We start from the raw sequence: 20,678 nt of genomic DNA on the forward strand, positions 1-20,678 counted from the left end.
GCCTGCTGAGCTGTGTATCTAATCCTCTCCTGTGTGATACTGCTGAGCTGTGTAACTAATCCTCTCCTGTGTGATACTGCTGAGCTGTGTATCTAATCCTCTCCTGTGTGATACTGCTGAGCTGTGTAACTAATCCTCTCCTGTGTGATACTGCTGAGCTGTGTATCTAATCCTCTCCTGTGTGATACTGCTGAGCTGTGTATCTAATCCTCTCCTGTGTGATACTAGTGAGCTGTGTATCTAATCCTCTCCTGTGTGATACTGACTGCTGAGCTGTGTATCTAATCCTCTCCTGTGTGATACTGCTGAGCTGTGTATCTAATCCTCTCCTGTGTGATACTGACTGCTGAGCTGTGTATCTAATCCTCTCCTGTGTGATACTGCTGAGCTGTGTATCTAATCCTACCTGTGCAGTATAAGACTTGTGTACAGGGTGTAGGTCTCGGCAGGTAGGTTATTGGTAGGTACGTGTGGGGTAATACTCGGAGGTGTGGGCCTCGGGCGTTGTCCCCCTGCAGCTGTGTCTATAGGGAACTCGCCTTGGTGAATGGTTCCCCTTTAATGAAATTATTTGTGGTTTCAGAAGAAGGAACCAGTACAGGACACTACAATAGACGACCCCATGTAATGATATTTCCCAGCAGGCTGTGCAGCCGCGACAGGTCCTCAGCGCTGACTTATAAGGTCTTGTATCCTGGGAGCTGCAGCAGGACTGGGAATGTACAGGACCCCATAGAGTAGACACATGACATCAGCAGAATCATCTCCGGGTCAGGGGAGGCCACACTGGGCACTTGCCTAGGGCCTCCGTTCTCCTATTGTACATATTACTCAATGTGATCACAAAGGAAGTGCTCACACCGACCTCCAGGACACAGGCAGCGGGGTGACATCATCGCGCCACCTGTGACATCACAGCAAAGAATGCAAATTCTCATGATCGGAAACATATCGATAGGGGGCGCCAGCAATGTGCGGATTAACACCGAGCACCGATCACAGGTGTGATATGCAGCAAAGACTTACCGGCTATGGAGAGGGCTCAGTCCGTGAGCCCTCTCCATGCACCCGCAGCCGACCCATTGCGTGCTATTACGTCACTGGTCGTTAAGGGGTTAAATCCCCCTGAAGCTCCCATATGCCCTTTTTTTTGTTGTAATTTTAATATGTAATATTTTATTGTGGTGCTTTTATTTCCATTGTACTGCAAGTGACTGTGGTATCTTTAGTTGCACAGTGCGGTCAGTTGTGTTTTGAGGGGTATATATATTATTTAGGAGCGCAGTGTTGTTCTTCAGGTCATTATACTGAAAGCGCAGTGTGGTTAGTTGTATTGTGAGGGGTAAATATATTATTTAGGAGCGCAGTGTTGTTCTCCAGGTCATTATACTGTAAGCGCAGTGTGGTTAGTTGTATTGTGAGGGGTAAATATATTATTTAGGAGCGCAGTGTTGTTCTCCAGGTCATTATACTGTAAGCGCAGTGTGGTTAGTTGTGTTGTGAGGAGTATATAGTGTTATTCTGCTGTTAGCCAGGTCATTTACTAAGTGACAGGGATAGTTTTTAGGTAGTTGTGCAGTTCTGTAACTAATGGAGAAGACGTCACCTGTAAGTCAGAGGACACTTCTTGTATCTTATCAGAAGTACAGTCAGCACCAGTGACAACTCAGATTGTGCAGTTAGTTTTGTGTGCAGTTTATGTATATAAATATTTTGTGTGCGAAGAAGATGACACGCCTTGGGGCTGGAGCTGCGCATGACCTGCACGGTGTTTGTAAAGCTGATAATTTATGCTGACGATTTACCCAACACTAGTTACTATGGGAACACTGTATATCCGGTGTGAGAGGTGGTCACAGCCCCGCCCCCTGCCTGTATATCCGGTGTGAGAGGTGGTCACAGCCCCTCCCCCTGCCTGTATATCCTGTGTGAGAGGTAGTCACAGCCCCTCCCCCTGCCTGTACATCCTGTGTGAGAGGTGGTCACAGCCCCTCCCCCTGCCTGTACATCCTGTGTGAGAGGTAGTCACAGCCCCGCCCCCTGCCTGTACATCCTGTGTGAGAGGTAGTCACAGCCCCGCCCCCTGCCTGTATATCCTGTGAGAGGTGGTCACAGCCCCGCCCCCTGCCTGTATATCCTGTGTGAGAGGTAGCCACAGCCCCGCCCCCTACCTGTATATCCTGTGTGAGAGGTAGCCACAGCCCCGCCCCCTGCCTGTACATCCTGTGTGAGAGGTAGTCACAGCCCCGCCCCCTGCCTGTATATCCTGTGTGAGAGGTGGTCACAGCCCCGCCCCCTGCCTGTATATCCTGTGTGAGAGGTAGTCACAGCCCCGCCCCCTACCTGTATATCCTGTGTGAGAGGTAGTCACAGCCCCGCCCCCTACCTGTATATCCTGTGTATGAGGTAGTCACAGCCCCGCCCCCTGCCTGTATATCCTGTGTGAGAGGTAGTCACAGCCCCGCCCCCTGCCTGTATATCCCGTGTGAGAGGTAATCACAGCCCCGCCCCCTGCCTGTATATCCCGTGTGAGAGGTGGTCACAGCCCCGCCCCCTGCCTGTACATCCCGTGCGAGAGGTGGTCACAGCCCCGCCCCCTGCCTGTATATCCTGTGTGTGAGGTGGTCCCAGCCCCGCCCCCTGCCTGTATATCCTGTGTGAGAGGTAGCCACAGCCCCGCCCCCTGCCTGTATATCCTGTGTGAGAGGTGGTCACAGCCCCGCCCCCTGCCTGTATATCCTGTGTGAGAGGTGGTCACAGCCCCTCCCCCTGTCTGTATATCCTGTGTGTGAGGTGGTCACAGCCCCGCCCCCTGCCTGTATATCCTGTGTGTGAGGTGGTCACAGCCCCGCCCCCTGCCTGTATATCCTGTGTGAGAGGTAGTCACAGCCCCGCCCCCTGCCTGTATATCCTGTGTGAGAAGTAGTCACAGCCCCGCCCCCTGCCTGTATATCCTGTGTGAGAGGTGGTCACAGCCCCTCCCCCTGTCTGTATATCCTGTGTGTGAGGTGGTCACAGCCCCGCCCCCTGCCTGTATATCCTGTGTGTGAGGTGGTCACAGCCCCGCCCCCTGCCTGTATATCCTGTGTGAGAGGTAGTCACAGCCCCGCCCCCTGCCTGTACATCCTGTGTGAGAGGTGGTCACAGCCCCGCCCCCTGCCTGTATATCCTGTGTGAGAGGCAGTCACAGCCCCGCCCCCTGCCTGTATATCCCGTGTGAGAGGTAGTCACAGCCCGGCCCCCTGCCTGTACATCCCGTGTGAGAGGTAGAGGTAGTCACAGCCCCGCCCCCTGCCTGTACATCCCGTGTGAGAGGTAGAGGTAGTCACAGCCCCGCCCCTGTACATCCCGTGTGAGAGGTAGTCACAGCCCCGCCCCCTGCCTGTATATCCTGTGTGAGAGGTAGTCACAGCCCCTCCCCCTGCCTGTATATCCTGTGTGAGAGGTAGTCACAGCCCCGCCCCCTGCCTGTATATCCTGTGTGAGAGGTGGTCACAGCCCCGCCCCTTGGTGATGACATCACATACACTGATCACACGTTACACATCAGTTAGGGTCCGTTCCTCGTGGATATGATACTATAACCCCCTGGGGTATGCGCGGCGCTGGTCCAGGATGACTCCATATAATGTGAAATTCTTTTATTTCACAAAAATAGGGGAAAAGAACAAAGTCCAGACATTGTGTATAATCCTCATATTACACTGTAACACTCTGTACACGCTGGTGGCGTCCGGCCTGTAGGGGGCAGTGTGGGCATCACAGGTTCAGCAGCTTCTCATTGAGAGCAATCTGGGACTGGGTGAGGTTAGCCAGGTAAGTGACCATCAGCAGATCCTGGGGAGAGAACATGTCATCAGCCACAAGGTGACAGTCAGCAGCACACAGCCATTACCTGCCGGGCCGGGGGCCGCACTCACATTGATGTTACTGTTCAGCATGGCCTCAAAGTCTTCAGGGGAGATTTTGGGAACTTGGTTAACCAGATCCATGAGGAAGCGGCCCACGTTATTGTCTGCAGAGACCTTCCCTGACTGAGAGAAGAGACACAGAGTCAGAGGAGGAGGAGGAGGGGGGACGAGGAGCCACAGAGTCGGAGGAGGAGGAGGAGGGGGGACGAGGAGCCACAGAGTCAGAGGAGGAGGAGGAGGGGGGACGAGGAGCCACAGAGTCAGAGGAGGAGGAGGAGGGGGGACGAGGAGCCACAGAGTCAGAGGAGGAGGAGGAGGGGGGACGAGGAGCCACAGAGTCAGAGGAGGAGGAGGAGGGGGGACGAGGAGCCACAGAGTCAGAGGAGGAGGAGGAGGGGGGACGAGGAGCCACAGAGTCAGAGGAGGAGGAGGAGGGGGGACGAGGAGCCACAGAGTCAGAGGAGGAGGAGGAGGGGGGACGAGGAGCCACAGAGTCAGAGGAGGAGGAGGAGGGGGGACGAGGAGCCACAGAGTCAGAGGAGGAGGAGGAGGGGGGACGAGGAGCCACAGAGTCAGAGGAGGAGGAGGAGGGGGGACGAGGAGCCACAGAGTCAGAGGAGGAGGAGGAGGGGGGACGAGGAGCCACAGAGTCAGAGGAGGAGGAGGAGGGGGGACGAGGAGCCACAGAGTCAGAGGAGGAGGAGGAGGGGGGACGAGGAGCCACAGAGTCAGAGGAGGAGGAGGAGGGGGGACGAGGAGCCACAGAGTCAGAGGAGGAGGAGGAGGGGGGACGAGGAGCCACAGAGTCAGAGGAGGAGGAGGAGGGGGGACGAGGAGCCACAGAGTCAGAGGAGGAGGAGGAGGGGGGACGAGGAGCCACAGAGTCAGAGGAGGAGGAGGAGGGGGGACGAGGAGCCACAGAGTCAGAGGAGGAGGAGGAGGGGGGACGAGGAGCCACAGAGTCAGAGGAGGAGGAGGAGGGGGGACGAGGAGCCACAGAGTCAGAGGAGGAGGAGGAGGGGGGGACGAGGAGCCACAGAGTCAGAGGAGGAGGAGGAGGGGGGACGAGGAGCCACAGAGTCAGAGGAGGAGGAGGAGGGGGGACGAGGAGCCACAGAGTCAGAGGAGGAGGAGGAGGGGGGACGAGGAGCCACAGAGGAGGAGGAGGGGGGACGAGGAGCCACAGAGGAGGAGGAGGGGGGACGAGGAGCCACAGAGGAGGAGGAGGGGGGACGAGGAGCCACAGAGGAGGAGGAGTGGGGACGAGGAGCCACAGAGGAGGAGGAGGGGGGACGAGGAGCCACAGAGGAGGAGGAGGGGGGACGAGGAGCCACAGAGGAGGAGGAGGGGGGACGAGGAGCCACAGAGGAGGAGGAGGGGGGACGAGGAGCCACAGAGGAGGAGGAGGGGGGACGAGGAGCCACAGAGGAGGAGGAGGGGGGACGAGGAGCCACAGAGGAGGAGGAGGGGGACGAGGAGCCCCAGGCCCAAGAGTCAGAGAGGAGGAGGGGGACGAGGAGCCGCAGGCCCAAGAGTCACAGAGGAGGAGGGGGACGAGGAGCCGCAGGCCCAAGAGTCACAGAGGAGGAGGGGGACGAGGAGCCGCAGGCCCAAGAGTCACAGAGGAGGAGGGGGACGAGGAGCCGCAGGCCCAAGAGTCACAGAGGAGGAGGGGGACGAGGAGCCGCAGGCCCAAGAGTCACAGAGGAGGAGGGGGACGAGGAGCCGCAGGCCCAAGAGTCACAGAGGAGGAGGGGGACGAGGAGCCCCGGGCCCAAGATTCACAGAGGAGGAGGGGGACGAGGAGACACAGACCCAAGAGTCACAGAGGAGGAGGGGGACGAGGAGACACAGACCCAAGAGTCACAGAGGAGGAGGGGGACGAGGAGACACAGACCCAAGAGTCACAGAGGAGGAGGGGGACGAGGAGCCGCAGGCCCAAGAGTCACAGAGGAGGAGGGGGACGAGGAGACACAGACCCAAGAGTCACAGAGGAGGAGGGGAACGAGGAGACACAGACCCAAGAGTCACAGAGGAGAAGGAGGAGCCACAGGCACAAGAGTCACAGAGGAGGGGGACGAGGAGACAAGCACAGGAGTCACAGAGGAAAAGACAGGTGCAAGGGTCAAAGAGGAGAAGGAGACACAGGGGTGGTCATACCAGCACGTCCTCGGCATACTGCAGCACAGTGCCCAGGGAGTCCAGGAGGCGGGTGGCGGCGGAGCCCACCTGCTGCAGGTCACTGGTCAGGCTGATGGAGCGGTTGGGGTTGAAGCAGGTTTTAGATACGAGGTCGACTGAAAGAAATGAATGAGATCAGTGAGTAATACCAGCCACCAGGTGGCGCTGTGATACCACAATACACAGAGGAGCCACTGATGGTGTAATACAACAGAGCGCCCCCTGCAGGAGACACCACTCACCTCCAATCCTCTCCGTGTCATAATACACAAACTGCACCGTCAGCGGAGTGAACATCACACCCATCGTCTTACCAGGAACACCCATCGGAGAGCTGCAGGAGGAGAGACATGATGGGGATCAGAGGTAGGGAGGGCTCAGGGGGAATCATCTGCAGGATATATCATCAGACAGTGGAGCCATGTTCTGCAGAGAGGTCCTAGGAGCGATGCTCTGCAGGAGTCAGTACCTGATGTAGGCCTTGATGCCCATGCGCGCCCCCTGCAGGCTGGTGTCCACGGTGAGGTGGATGGGGTTGGTGGCCTCGCGGCTGTAATACTCGTGGATCAGCACCGAATGTTCTGTGATGTCGTTCCCGGTGGCGTACCTGCAGGACAAGACAGGGTCACACACGGGCCGACCCCATGACCCGGGGTCACACAAGGCCCGACCCCACCCCCGGGGGTCACATGTCACCCCATTAACCCCCTGGGTGACACTCACCAGCCCAGGATCTGCTCGGTGGAGGACACCTTCTTGTGCAGCTCATACATGTTCTTGGCAAATTCCATGTCCACAGCCACCTGGAAAACAGGGAATGTTAGAGGCCGGAGCGGGAGACGACCCCCCAATACCAGAGCAGCGGGTACCTCGTCCTCAGACTCATTGTGCGGCACGGAGAAGCAGTTGGTGACCTCTATGGAGTGCTTGTCCACCGAACCTGCGGGAGACCAGACGTCACATATACACAACATACAGGGGGGAGATAGTGCGAGACAGCGCCACCTCCTGGTGTACACAGCAACCAACCAACCCCCCACCCCCAGTGTACACAGCACTGCCCCCCGCCCACTCCTGGTGTACACCGCATGCAACCAACCCCAGTGTACACAGCACTGCCCCCCGCCCACTCCTGGTGTACACCGCATGCAACCAACCCCAGTGTACACAGCACTGCCCCCCGCCCACTCCTGGTGTACACCGCATGCAACCAACCCCAGTGTACACAGCACTGCCCCCCGCCCACTCCTGGTGTACACAGCAACCAACCCCTCACCCCCGGTGTACACAGCACTGCCCCCCGCCCCCTCCTGGTGTACACAGCACTGCCCCCCGCCCCCTCCTGGTGTACACAGCACTGCCCCCCGTCCCCTCCTGGTGTACACAGCAACCCACCCCCAATGTACACAGCACTGCCCCCGCCCCCTCCTGGTGTACACAGCACTGCCCCCGCCCCCTCCTGGTGTACACAGCACTGCCCCCGCCCCCTCCTGGTGTACACAGCACTGCCCCCCGCCCCCTCCTGGTGTACACAGCACTGCCCCCCGCCCCCTCCTGGTGTACACAGCACTGCCCCCCGCCCCCTCCTGGTGTACACAGCACTGCCCCCCGCCCCCTCTTGGTGTACACAGCACTGCCCCCCGCCCCCTCCTGGTGTACACAGCAACCAACCCCCCACCCCCACCCCCAGTGTACACAGCACTGCCCCCCGCCCACTCCTGGTGTACACAGCAACCACCCCCCACCCCCACCCCCAGTGTACACAGCACTGCCCCCGCCCACTCCTGGTGTACACAGCACTGCCCCCCGCCCCCTCCTGGTGTACACAGCAACCAACCCCCCCCCCTGGTGTACACAGCACTGCCCCCCACCCCCTCCTGGTGTACACAGCACTGCCCCCGCCCCCAGTGTACACAGCACTGCCCCCCGCCCCCTCCTGGTGTACACAGCACTGCCCCCCGCCCCCTCCTTGTGTACACAGCACTGCCCCCCGCCCCCTCCTTGTGTACACAGCACTGCCCCCCGCCCCCTCCTTGTGTACACAGCACTGCCCCCCGCCCCCTCCTTGTGTACACAGCACTGCCCCCCGCCCCCTCCTTGTGTACACAGCACTGCCCCCCGCCCCCTCCTGGTGTACACAGCACTGCCCCCGCCCCCTCCTGGTGTACACAGCACTGCCCCCGCCCCCTCCTGGTGTACACAGCACTGCCCCCGCCCCCTCCTGGTGTACACAGCACTGCCCCCGCCCCCTCCTGGTGTACACAGCACTGCCCCCGCCCCCTCCTGGTGTACACAGCAACCAACCCCCCCCACCCCCACCCCCAGTGTACACAGCACTGCCCCCCGCCCCCTCCTGGTGTACACAGCACTGCCCCCGCCCCCAGTGTACACAGCACTGCCCCCCGCCCCCTCCTGGTGTACACAGCACTGCCCCCGCCCCCGCCCCCTCCTGGTGTACACAGCAACCAACCCCCCACCCCCAGTGTACACAGCACTGCCCCCACCCACTCCCGGTGTACACAGCAACCAACCCCCCCCCCCACCCCCAGTGTACACAGCACTGCCCCCCGCCCCCTCCTTGTGTATACAGCAACCAACCCCCCACCCCCAGTGTACACAGCACTGCCCCCCGCCCACTCCTGGTGTACACAGCAACCAAACCCCCCCCCCCCCCCCCCACCCCCAGTGTACACAGCACTGCCCCCCGCCCACTCCTGGTGTACACAGCAACCAACCCCCCACCCCCCCCACCCCCAGTGTACACAGCACTGCCCCCCGCCCACTCCTGGTGTACACAGCAACCAACCCCCCCCGCCCCCACCCCCAGTGTACACAGCACTGCCCCCCGCCCACTCCTGGTGTACACAGCAACCAACCCCCCCCCGCCCCCACCCCCAGTGTACACAGCACTGCCCCCCGCCCACTCCTGGTGTACACAGCAACCAACCCCCCACCCCCACCCCCAGTGTACACAGCACTGCCCCCCGCCCACTCCTGGTGTACACAGCAACCAACCCCCCCCCCCCCACCCCCAGTGTACACAGCACTGCCCCCCGCCCACTCCTGGTGTACACAGCAACCAACCACCCCCAGTGTACACAGCACTGCCCCCCGCCCACTCCTGGTGTACACAGTAACCAACCCCCCACCCCCAGTGTACACAGCACTGCACCCCGCCCCCTCCTGGTGTACACAGCAACCAACCCCCACCCCCTCCTGGTGTACACCGCTTGCAACCAACCCCCCACCCCCAGTGTACACAGCACTGCCCCCCGCCGACTCCTGGTGTACACAGCAACCAACCCCCCACCCCCCGATGTACGCAGCACTGCCCCCACCCCCTCCTACTAAATTACAACTTCATACGAACGTATGGTATGCGTAATGGTATCCCGTAACACGGCGCATCGCCCATACATACGGCCGAAGTTCAAACTACACAAAGCCGCACAGTGTAAATGACCCCCTATACAGCCCCCTGAGGCTCCCACACGTAACCCCTCCAGAGCTGTGCCCGGGGCCCCTGTACAGCGCCCGGCCCGGGGCCCCCTGCGCCCCCGCTCTCCTCACCCAGCAGAGTCCCGATCACCCGGGCGGCGCCCTCGTTCCTCCGCTCGTAGCTGTCCACGATGGACGCCAGGACCACGGGATGTACCCGCACCACGGGGCCGTGCAGAGCCGCCGGCATCACCGTCACCACCGGAGCCGCCATGCTGATAGTAGAGAAAGAGCGAGAGGGGCGGAGCCAAGAAGCCGCAACGGAACTCCAACTCTGATTGGACGCCGAACAACGCGCGCCCTGATTGGTGCAGGCGCGCGGCACGTGACCTGGTTATGGGTGACGCGAAGTCAGGTCCCAGCATTCTCCGGAGCCGGTCACACGAGCATGCTGGGAGTTGTAGTCAGGACAAATAATGCCACAGTCACGTGACCTCCTCAGCCAATTAGCTTTATCTAAGGGGCCGCGGGACTGAGAAGCTTTGGGTGTCACGTCCCGTCCCCTGGTAACGGTTGCTATGATACAGTAGTAAACAATCTGGAGAGAAAGAGAGAGAAGGGCAACAATAACACGAGCAATGGCCACTTACTACTCAGCAAGCCAGGTACATCCCAGGAGAAGGGCCAGAGGTCACGACTCAGGTATCGGGGTCACAGGGCTCAGATATAGGGGGCTTCAGGGGGTCACGGCTCATATAGTGGGGCTTCAGGGGTCATGGCTCAGGTATAGAGGGCTTCAGGGGTCACAGCGCAGGTAGCAGGGGCATCAGGGGGTCAGGGCTCAGGTATAGGGGGCTTCAGGGGGTCAGGGCTCAGGTATAGGGGGCTTCAGGGGGTCAGGGCTCAGGTATATGGGGCTTCAGGGGGTCACGGCTCAGGTATAGTGAGCTTCAGGGGTCACGGCTCTGGTAGCAAGGGTTAGGGCTCAGGTAGTGGGGGCTGCAGGGGTCAGGTAGTGGGGGCTGCAGGGGTCATGGCTCTGGTAGCGGGGGCTTCAGGGGGTCACACTCCAGTAGTGAGGCCTTCAAGGGTCACAGCTCAGGTATAGAGGGCTTCAGGGGTCACGACTCTGGTAGTGGGGGCTTTCAGGGGTCAGGGCTCTAGTAGCGAGGCCTTCAGGGGTCAGGTATAAGGGGCCCAGGGGTCACGACTCAGGTAGCGGGGGCCCAGGGGTCACGGTTCAGGTAGCGGGGGGTTGCAGGGGTCACGGTTCAGGTAGCGGGGGGTTGCAGGGGTCACGGCTCAGGTGTAGAGGGCTTCAGGGGTCACGGCTCAGGTACAGGGGGCTTCAGGGGGTCAGGGTTTAGGTAGCAGAGCTCCCGTGGTGCCATTCACAGTATTAGGATACACTGCAGAACCCTTGCAGAAGGGGGCGCTATATCTTGCTATATATGACTTGGAGGACTTGGCCTTCACTGGTGTCTTCTCTCTCCAGTATGACGGAGCTTTCACCTCCAGCAAACTGCAGAACTGGAACATTCCCCGACCCTACAAGGAGGTAACATGTGCCCTGTGTCTGCAAGAAGAGCCGTCAGCAGGGGGCGCTATCGTCACAAGCTGTACTTTATATATTCCAGAGACCTTCCACTCATGATGGCTTCACACAGTTCATTACTGACAACAGAGGTCACCTGCTTCCTGGGGTCCCAAGGTCAAAGGTAAGTTCACACACCCCATCTGCTAGTATGAGGGAGCGTATTACTTACATGATACCTAATATAACAGAGAGGTCAGAGCGCCCATGCTGACCCCTGACCACTGCTGGCTATGATAGAAAGGTGTCAGGACACACAGGATATGGCAGCTCGCTGTGTATGGGGGTGTAGTCACAGAGGGGTCAGAGCACCCATGCTGACCCCTGACCACTGCTGGATATGATAGAAAGGTGTCAGGACACAGGACATGGCAGCTCGCTGTGTATGGGGGTATAGTCACAGAGGGGTCAGAGCACCCATGCTGACCCCTGCTGGCTATGATAGAAAGGTGTCAGGACACACAGGACATGGCAGCTCGCTGTGTATGGGGGGTGTAGTCACAGAGGGGTCAGAGCGCCCATGCTGACCACTGCTGGCTATGATAGAAAGGTGTCAGGACACACAGGACATGGCAGCTCGCTGTGTATGGGGGGTGTAGTCACAGAGGGGTCAGAGCACCCATGCTGACCCCTGCTGGCTATGATAGAAAGGTGTCAGGACACACAGGACATGGCAGCTCGCTGTGTATGGGGGGTGTAGTCACAGAGGGGTCAGAGCGCCCATGCTGACCACTGCTGGCTATGATAGAAAGGTGTCAGGACACACAGGACATGGCAGCTCGCTGTGTATGGGGGATGTAGTCACAGAGGGGTGAGAGCACCCATGCTGACCCCTGACCACTGCTGGATATGATAGAAAGGTGTCAGGACACAGGACATGGCAGCTCGCTGTGTATGGGGAGTGTAGTCACAGAGAGGTCAGAGCTCCCATGCTGACCCCTGACCACTGCTGGCTATGATAGAAAGGTGTCAGGACACAGGACATGGCAGCTTGCTGTGTATGGGGGGTGTAGTCACAGAGGGGTCAGAGCACCCATGCTGACCCCTGCTGGCTATGATAGAAAGGTGTCAGGACACACAGGACATGGCAGCTCGCTGTGTATGGGGGGTGTAGTCACAGAGGGGTCAGAGTCCCCATGCTGACCCCTGTCCACTGCTGGCTATGATAGAAAGGTGTCAGGACACACAGGACATGGCAGCTCGCTGTGTATGGGGGGTGTAGTCACAGAGGGGCCAGAGCGCCCATGCTGACCCCTGACCACTGCTGGCTATGATAGAAAGGTGTCAGGACACACAGGACATGGCAGCTCGCTGTGTATGGGGGGTGTAGTCACAGAGGGGTCAGAGCATCCATGCTGACCCCTGACCACTGCTGGCTATGATAGAAAGGTGTCAGGACACAGGACATGGCAGCTCGCTGTGTATGGGGGGTGTAGTCACAGAGGGGTCAGAGTCCCCATGCTGACCCCTGTCCACTGCTGGCTATGATAGAAAGGTGTCAGGACACACAGGACATGGCAGCTCGCTGTGTATGGGGGGTGTAGTCACAGAGGGGCCAGAGCGCCCATGCTGACCCCTGACCACTGCTGGCTATGATAGAAAGGTGTCAGGACACACAGGACATGGCAGCTCGCTGTGTATGGGGGGTGTAGTCACAGAGGGGTCAGAGCGCCCATGCTCACCCCTGACCACTGCTGGCTATGATAGAAAGGTGTCAGGACACACAGGACATGGCAGCTCGCTGTGTATGGGGGGTGTAGTCACAGAGGGGTCAGAGCATCCATGCTGACCCCTGACCACTGCTGGCTATGATAGAAAGGTGTCAGGACACAGGACATGGCAGCTCGCTGTGTATGGGGGGTGTAGTCACAGAGGGGTCAGAGCACCCATGCTGACCCCTGACCACTGCTGGCTATGATAGAAAGGTGTCAGTACACACAGGACATGGCAGCTCGCTGTGTATGGGGGGTGTAGTCACAGAGGGGTCGGAGCGCCCATGCTGACCCCTGCTGGCTATGATAGAAAGGTGTCAGGATACACAGGACATGGCAGATCGCTGTGTATGGGGGTGTAGTCACAGAGGGGTCAGAGCGCCCATGCTGACCCCTGCTGGCTATGATATAAAGGTGTCAGGACACACAGGACATGGCAGCTCCCTGTGTATGGGGGGTGTAGTCACAGAGGGGTCAGAGCGCCCATGCTGACCCCTGACCACTGCTGGCTATGATAGAAAGGTGTCAGGACACACAGGACATGGCAGCTCGCTGTGTATGGGGGGTGTAGTCACAGAGGGGTCAGAGCGCCCATGCTGACCCCTGACCACTGCTGGCTATGATAGAAAGGTGTCAGGACACACAGGACATGGCAGCTCGCTGTGTATGGGGGGTGTAGTCACAGAGGGGCCAGAGCGCCCATGCTGACCCCTGACCACTGCTGGCTATGATAGAAAGATGTCAGGACACACAGGATATGGCAGCTAGCTGTGTATAGGGGGTGTAGTCACAGAGGGGTCAGAGCGCCCATGCTGACCCCTGACCACTGCTGGCTATGATAGAAAGGTGTCAGGACACACAGGACATTGCAGCTCGCTGTGTATGCTGACCCCTGTTGCTTGTCTTGTTCCCCTCCAGGTCAGCCCCTGGGGCACATACATTGGCACCTGGGATATGCCCTCTAGGATCCCCCCCTGTAGGGTGAGCCTGACATCGCGCTCAGCGGGCGCCTCCAGGCGTCTTACTGAATGGATCGAGACATCCGAGTCCCTCCTGAACGCTTGCAATGGACTGCGCCCGGACATCACTGGGAAGGTCTGTGACACACCGCAGGGCATGCTGGGACATGTAGTGCCACCTTCTTATAAGACATTGTCTTTCCAGGTTCCTCTGAAGAGCAAAGACAAGGATCCCCAGCGGGAGAGCCGGACCCCCAGTCAGAGGAGTGTCCGCCCCTCGCGCAGCCCCCAGAAGTCTGCCAGTCCTCCAGGCTCTCGTATAGGAAGCTGCAGCAGCCGCCATGACAGGCAGAGAGACGCGGACCCCGGCAGTGCTAGAGGGTCTCATCAGAAGGAGCCAGTGATGGAGGCCTGAGAACGGGGGCTTCACATTACAACTGATTAAACGTTAGTCACTGAGAATGAAGCTGTAACCCTCCTCACTGCACCAGGGGGCGCTGCACCACACTGCCTCCTGGTGGCCTGCGCTGTGGGAGTCCTCCCGCCCCCCGCCACATTCCCGGGGGATACAATCATTCCTCCACACAAAGGCACAAGTGTCAGCGGCCGGGGAGGAGGGGGGCACAAACTTTCTATACAATATTCTTTATTGAGTGGTCAGTACAATCCGGGGCCTGTTCAGGTAACACAAGAGTCAGGAGAAGAAAGAGAAATCATCATCTCGCCCCAAAGAAGTGTGTGAGGAGCAAGGGGAGGGGGGGGGGGGGGGGGGGGGCAGGAGGTTCCCTTCTTTATATGTATGGGGGGGGGGGGCCTCTGGAAGACCCCAGAATTATAGTATAGAGACCAGAAAGGACAGACATCCCCTTCCAAGGGAACCGTCAGCAGTAATGTGTAATCAGACCTCACACTGCTGTGCTCTGAGCAGCCCTGGAGAGATGTGTAAACAGACCTAGGTGTGTTACTAGCAGCAGGACTGTGATATATGTATTTATAGTCCAGGATTGAACTATGGGCGTGTCCTCACACCGCTGTGCCCTTGGATCGGTGCATTTAACTACTCCACAACCCCTGCATGGAAGAAGTGCAATTCAGAAAGCAAAGAGCACAGCAGTGTGAGGAGACACTCTTGGTACAATGCCATTTTTCACAGTCCTGCTGCTACTAACAACATACAGAACGGTTTGATTAGACATCCCTACAAGGATAATGCAGGGAGCACAGAGCACAGCAGTGTTCAGACATGGCCCAGTGCACAGGGGGGTAAGATGCTGGTGTGTGAGGGGGGAGGTGATGGGGCTGTAGTTTGGAGCCCCTCTGTCTCTCTCCTCAGTTACTTTTGCCCTTTCCTTATTTCCCACACAAATTGTGGAATTTCCATTCCCTTCCCACAATCCCCGGGGACAATGGGATGTATTATGTGTGTGGATGTTGTGCGGCTGCACCGGGGATGACTTGAGGTCCTGCACGATATAGGAGAGGACTTACACTGCAGCGACACTTTCCCTTTAATAGTCTGAATGTAAAGCAATGAGCGGGGGAGGGGGAGATGCCCAGGTAAGTGGTCACCTGGTAGCCTAAAGGCACTGGCCAGGGATCTTTGGCAGTCAGGGGATGATGGTGGTGGTATGATCACAGGGCAGCGATGCCCGCAGCAGACAGCAGGGTGAGGCCCAGCACTATGAAGCCCGTCTGGTAAACTTCAGGGATCTTAAAGCCTTTCCCGAGGTCCCAGGCCTAAAAGAGAGGAGAGAGTCACATCCTGTACTCCAGTTACATCCAAAGCTGTAGCATCACTTCTGCATTAGCCCAAGTCTCCCCAGTGCCCCCTGCTACATCATGTCCTAATCTCCAGTTACTTCCAAAGCTGCATCCTCATTCCTGCCGCTCACTTACTGTATGACCTCACGCCTCCCTAGCGCCCCATGTCACCTATTACTCCAGTTACTTCCAAAGCTGCATCCTCATTTCTGCCGCTCACTGACTGTATAACCTCACGCCTTCCTAGCGCCCCATGTCACCTATTACTCCAGTTACTTCCAAAGCTGCATCCTCATTTCTGCCGCTCACTGACTGTATAACCTCACGCCTTCCTAGCGCCCCATGTCACCTATTACTCCAGTTACTTCCAAAGCTGCATCCTCATTCCTGCTGCTCACTGACTGTATAACCTCACGCCTTCCTAGCGCCCCATGTCACCTTTTACTCCAGTTACTTCCAAAGCTGCATCCTCATTCCTGCTGCTCACTGACTGTATAACCTCACGCCTTCCTAGTGCCTCATGTCACCTATTACTCCAGTTACTTCCAAAGCTGCATCCTCATTCCTGCTGCTCACTGACTGTATAACCTCACGCCTTCCTAGCGCCCCATGTCACCTTTTACTCCAGTTACTTCCAAAGCTGCATCCTCATTCCTGCTGCTCACTGACTGTATAACCTCACGCCTTCCTAGTGCCTCATGTCACCTATTACTCCAGTTACTTCCAAAGCTGCATCCTCATTCCTTTTGTGTTACTGGCTGCACGCTCTCTGGCTCCTCTGGTGCCCCACGTTTCATATTTAATGGGGTGTAGTTGGAGTAGGTTGAGTCTGCACTCACCAAGTGGCGGATGCCGTTCCATGTGTGGAACATGAAGGGGAAGGCGATAGCGAATTTGGCGGAGTAGATGAGTGCGGGGCCCAGGCTGAGGGACTTCACCAGCTCCAGGTATGAGGCGTAGTCACCGGGGAGGACCAGGGCGGACAGGCCGAACAGAGAGACCCCTGAGGAGAAGCACAAGAGGTCATTCAGCGGCCCCTGCGTACACACAAACATGGCCGCCACAGGGGGCACACTCACCAGCGCTCAGGGCAATGCCAGTCCCTCTGTGTGTGATGGACATCATCATCGGCAACGACCATCTGTCAGGAGAGAAGCAAAGTGGGGGCTCAGCATCATCATCACCCTCTCCCTGGGTGCCCCCTTATGTCCTGTGACACGAGACAAGCCAATCCCGCATCCACCATCATCACTCCCTCCATGGGGGCCCGGAATGCTACACAGGTGTCGCATCCTACACTCCAGTCACATCCAGAGCTGCATCTACTGTACTGATCACATCCTACACTCCAGTCACATCCAGAGCTGCAGATACAGAACCAGCTGACCATCCTCATTCTGTACCTATCACACCCAGAGCTGCAGGTTGGAAGATGCATTATCTACTCCAGTCACACATAGAGCTGCAGAGTTGGGTGATGGTGACCCGTGTGCTGTAATATTGGTAGATACATTACTCACACCAATACCCTGATGCATTGTGGGTAACATTGCACTACACCCTGCCAGAGCTGCGTCTCACTGTGCTACATCCATGGGGCTGCTGTGTGCTTCGTCCTGTGGAGGGGGCAGGGATTTATTTTGGGGTCCTGGATCCACATTTGTCCTGTGCAGCGCTGGCACATAGCGGGGGTCCGGTGCCAGGAATGTGTTGTGGGGGCTCAGCACACAGCGGGGCTATTCATGGCCGGGGGGCGCTGGTATGTGCGGGGGCGGAGGAACAATGCAGACGCCAGCCCGAAACAACGCTGATCCAACAACTTACTCCTGGCACCGGGCGCCGTCGGACCCACCCAGCGCCTGCCAGAACTCACTGATCTAATCTCACCCTGTACAGGGGTCCCGACACACATCACATGCAGGAGTCTGGGAAAGCTGGGTGACACAGGGGGTCTTACCCGTAGATGGAGATGTGGGGGGACAGCGGGCGGTTCAGCCGAGAGTTCTTATCCCAGAATCGCTCCATCTCCTGCTTGGCCGTCGTCCCCATGGGTAGCGCACTGGTAACAGGCAGAACGTCAGGTGTCAATAAAGATCAGACATTCAACATGTGTGACAACACAGGTCAGAGGTCACTTACCTCCGGAGGCAGAGCGAGGGCCGGAGCAGGAGGCATTGCCGGGCCGAGTGTCTGCAAAGAGAACAGAGGCTTAAAGGGCAACTCTATTACCGCTCACACCTACCTGCAAATCACAGAGGACACAGGAGAGGTCATGTGACAAAAGCTCCGCCCCCCTCAGACACAGGGGAGATGGTGGAGTGCCCCTTTAAATACATCATCAACCACATCACCCTAAAGAACTACCACATCACAGAGGAGGGGGTTACACCCACATATAGCACTTACTACACCCCTAAAATCTCTAACCCTTCACATGACCTTTAACCCCGGCGCTGACCTGTGACTGCCAGATGACCTCTCACAAGTCCCTAACACTTGTCCTTCCCGCAATAACTGTCCCATTCCCGTCATACACTGCACTGACCCCCCATGAAGTGAGAGACCCAAACCCCACAAGAAAAAATCAACACAGAACCCCGCGATCTCCCTCGGAAGTCACCTCAATAACAGCGCCGCCATCTTGTCCTGACTGACGTGACGTCACAGACTCCTGACACCGCGCGCCGCTAATTACACCCGCCTCCAGCGCGCTGATTGGTCGAGCTCTGAAGGAGGAGTGGTTAACGATAAAACGCGGAACTAGGAGTCATGTGATCAGGCAGGGACTGGTGGGAAGTGTGAAACCATGGCAACCGCCTGCTCAGATACTGGAGTGCATGTCACGTGGTAAAATCCGACTGTACCACAACTGCTAGGATTAGATACACAGCTCAGCAGTCAGTATCACACAGGAGAGGATTAGATACACAGCTCAGCAGTCAGTAACACACAGGAGAGGATTAGATACACAGCTCACAGGATCACACAGGATAGGATTAGATACACGGCTCAGCAGTCAGTATCACACAGGATAGGATTAGATACACAGCTCAGCAGTATCACACAGGATAGGATTAGATACACAGCTCACAGGATCACACAGGATAGGATTAGATACACGGCTCAGCAGTCAGTATCACACAGGAGAGGATTAGATACACAGCTCAGCAGTATCACACAGGAGAGGATTAGATACACAGCTCAGCAGACAGTATCACACAGGAGAGGATTAGATACACAGCTCAGCAGTATCACACAGGATAAGATTAGATACACAGCTCAGCAGTATCACACAGGATAGGATTAGATACACAGCTCAGCAGTATCACACAGGAGAGGATTAGATACACAGCTCAGCAGACAGTATCACACAGGAGAGGATTAGATACACAGCTCAGCAGTATCACACAGGATAAGATTAGATACACAGCTCAGCAGTATCACACAGGAGAGGATTAGATACACAGCTCAGCAGTCAGTAACACACAGGAGAGGATTAGATACACAGCTCAGCAGTATCACACAGGATAGGATTAGATACACGGCTCAGCAGTATCACACAGGATAGGATTAGATACACAGCTCAGCAGTATCACACAGGATAGGATTAGATACACAGCTCAGCAGACTTTATCACACAGGATAGGATTAGATACACAGCTCAGCAGTATCACACAGGAGAGGATTAGATACACAGCTCAGCAGACAGTATCACACAGGAGGGGATTAGATACACAGCTCAGCAGTATCACACAGGAGAGGATTAGATACACAGCTAAGCAGACAGTATCAGACAGGAGAGGATTAGATACACAGCTCAGCAGTCAGTATCACACAGGAGAGGATTAGATACACAGCTCAGCAGTATCACACAGGAGAGGATTAGATACACAGCTCAGTAGTATCACACAGTATAGGATTAGATACACAGCTCAGCAGTATCACACAGGAGAGGATTAGATACACAGCTCAGCAGACTGTATCACACAGGATAGGATTAGATACATATCTCAGCAGTATCACACAGGATAGGATTAGATACACAGCTCAGTAGTATCACACAGGAGAGGATTAGATACACAGCTCAGCAGTATCACACAGGAGAGGATTAGATACACAGCTCAGTAGTATCACACAGGATATGATTAGATACACAGCTCAGCAGGCAGTATCACACAGGAGAGGATTAGATACACAGCTCAGCAGTATCACACAGGATAGGATTAGATACACAGCCCAGCAGACTGTATCACACAGGATAGGATTAGATACACAGCTCAGCAGACAGTATCACACAGGATAGGATTAGATACACAGCTCAGCAGTATCGCACAGGAGAGGTTTAGATACACAGCTCAGTAGTATCACACCGGATAGGATTAGGTACACAGCTCAGCAGACAGTATCTCACAGGACAGGGTTAGATACACAGCTCAGCAGTATCACACAGGAGAGGATCAGATACACAGCTCAGCAGACAGTATCACACAGGATAGGATTAGATACACAGCTCAGCAGTATCACACAGGAGAGGATTAGATACACCTCTCAGCAGACAGTATCACACAGGATAGGATTAGATACACAGCTCAGCAGTCAGTATCACACAGGATAGGATTAGATACACAGCTCAGCTATATCACACAGGAGAGGATTAGATACACAGCTCAGCAGTATCACACAGGATTGGATTAGATACACAGCTCAGCAGTATCACACAGGATAGGATTAGATACACAGCTCAGCAGACAGTATCACACAGGACAGGGTTAGATACACAGCTCAGCAGTATCACACAGGAGAGGATTAGATACACAGCTCAGCAGACAGTATCACACAGGATAGGATTAGATACACAGCTCAGCAGTCAGTATCACACAGGATAGGATTAGATACACAGCTCAGCAGTAAGTATCACACAGGATAGGATTAGATACACAGCTCAGCAGTTAGTATCACACAGGATAGGATTAGATACACAGCTCAGCAGCATCACACAGGATATGATTAGATACACAGCTCAGCAGTATCACACAGGAGAGGATTAGATACACAGCTCAGCAGTATCACACAGGAGAGGATTAGATACACAGCTCAGCAGTATCACACAGGAAAGGATTAG

At 56.7% G+C, this 20,678-nt stretch overlaps 3 protein-coding genes across 3 annotated transcripts; 1 reads left to right on the top strand and 2 right to left on the bottom strand.

Annotated features, from left to right (window-relative positions):
- Positions 1-3,626: 3,626 nt before the first annotated feature.
- EIF3F (eukaryotic translation initiation factor 3 subunit F) lies at positions 3,627-9,869 on the bottom strand. Its single transcript, XM_072114582.1, has 8 exons — positions 9,663-9,869; positions 6,962-7,032; positions 6,816-6,895; positions 6,562-6,699; positions 6,335-6,426; positions 6,072-6,208; positions 3,921-4,034; positions 3,627-3,837 (listed from the first exon to the last, which is right to left on the bottom strand). The coding sequence occupies exons 1-8, from the start codon at positions 9,802-9,804 to the stop codon at positions 3,760-3,762; spliced, it is 852 nt and encodes a 283-aa protein (XP_071970683.1). The 5' UTR covers positions 9,805-9,869; the 3' UTR covers positions 3,627-3,759.
- Positions 9,870-9,895: 26 nt separating this feature from the next.
- On the top strand, positions 9,896-14,257 carry CFAP126 (cilia and flagella associated protein 126). The gene is made up of 5 exons (XM_072114583.1): positions 9,896-10,195; positions 11,026-11,088; positions 11,168-11,248; positions 13,755-13,931; positions 14,001-14,257. The coding sequence occupies exons 1-5, from the start codon at positions 10,169-10,171 to the stop codon at positions 14,208-14,210; spliced, it is 558 nt and encodes a 185-aa protein (XP_071970684.1). The 5' UTR covers positions 9,896-10,168; the 3' UTR covers positions 14,211-14,257.
- Positions 14,258-14,424: 167 nt separating this feature from the next.
- SDHC (succinate dehydrogenase complex subunit C) lies at positions 14,425-18,315 on the bottom strand. The gene is made up of 6 exons (XM_072114584.1): positions 18,177-18,315; positions 17,696-17,746; positions 17,514-17,615; positions 16,636-16,697; positions 16,396-16,559; positions 14,425-15,532 (listed from the first exon to the last, which is right to left on the bottom strand). Exons 1-6 carry the CDS (start codon positions 18,194-18,196, stop codon positions 15,428-15,430), a joined length of 504 nt encoding a protein of 167 aa, XP_071970685.1. The 5' UTR covers positions 18,197-18,315; the 3' UTR covers positions 14,425-15,427.
- Positions 18,316-20,678: the final 2,363 nt, after the last annotated feature.

This window comes from Engystomops pustulosus, chromosome 7 (genome assembly GCF_040894005.1).
Source record: "Engystomops pustulosus chromosome 7, aEngPut4.maternal, whole genome shotgun sequence".
Classification (NCBI taxonomy): Eukaryota; Metazoa; Chordata; class Amphibia; order Anura; family Leptodactylidae; genus Engystomops; species Engystomops pustulosus.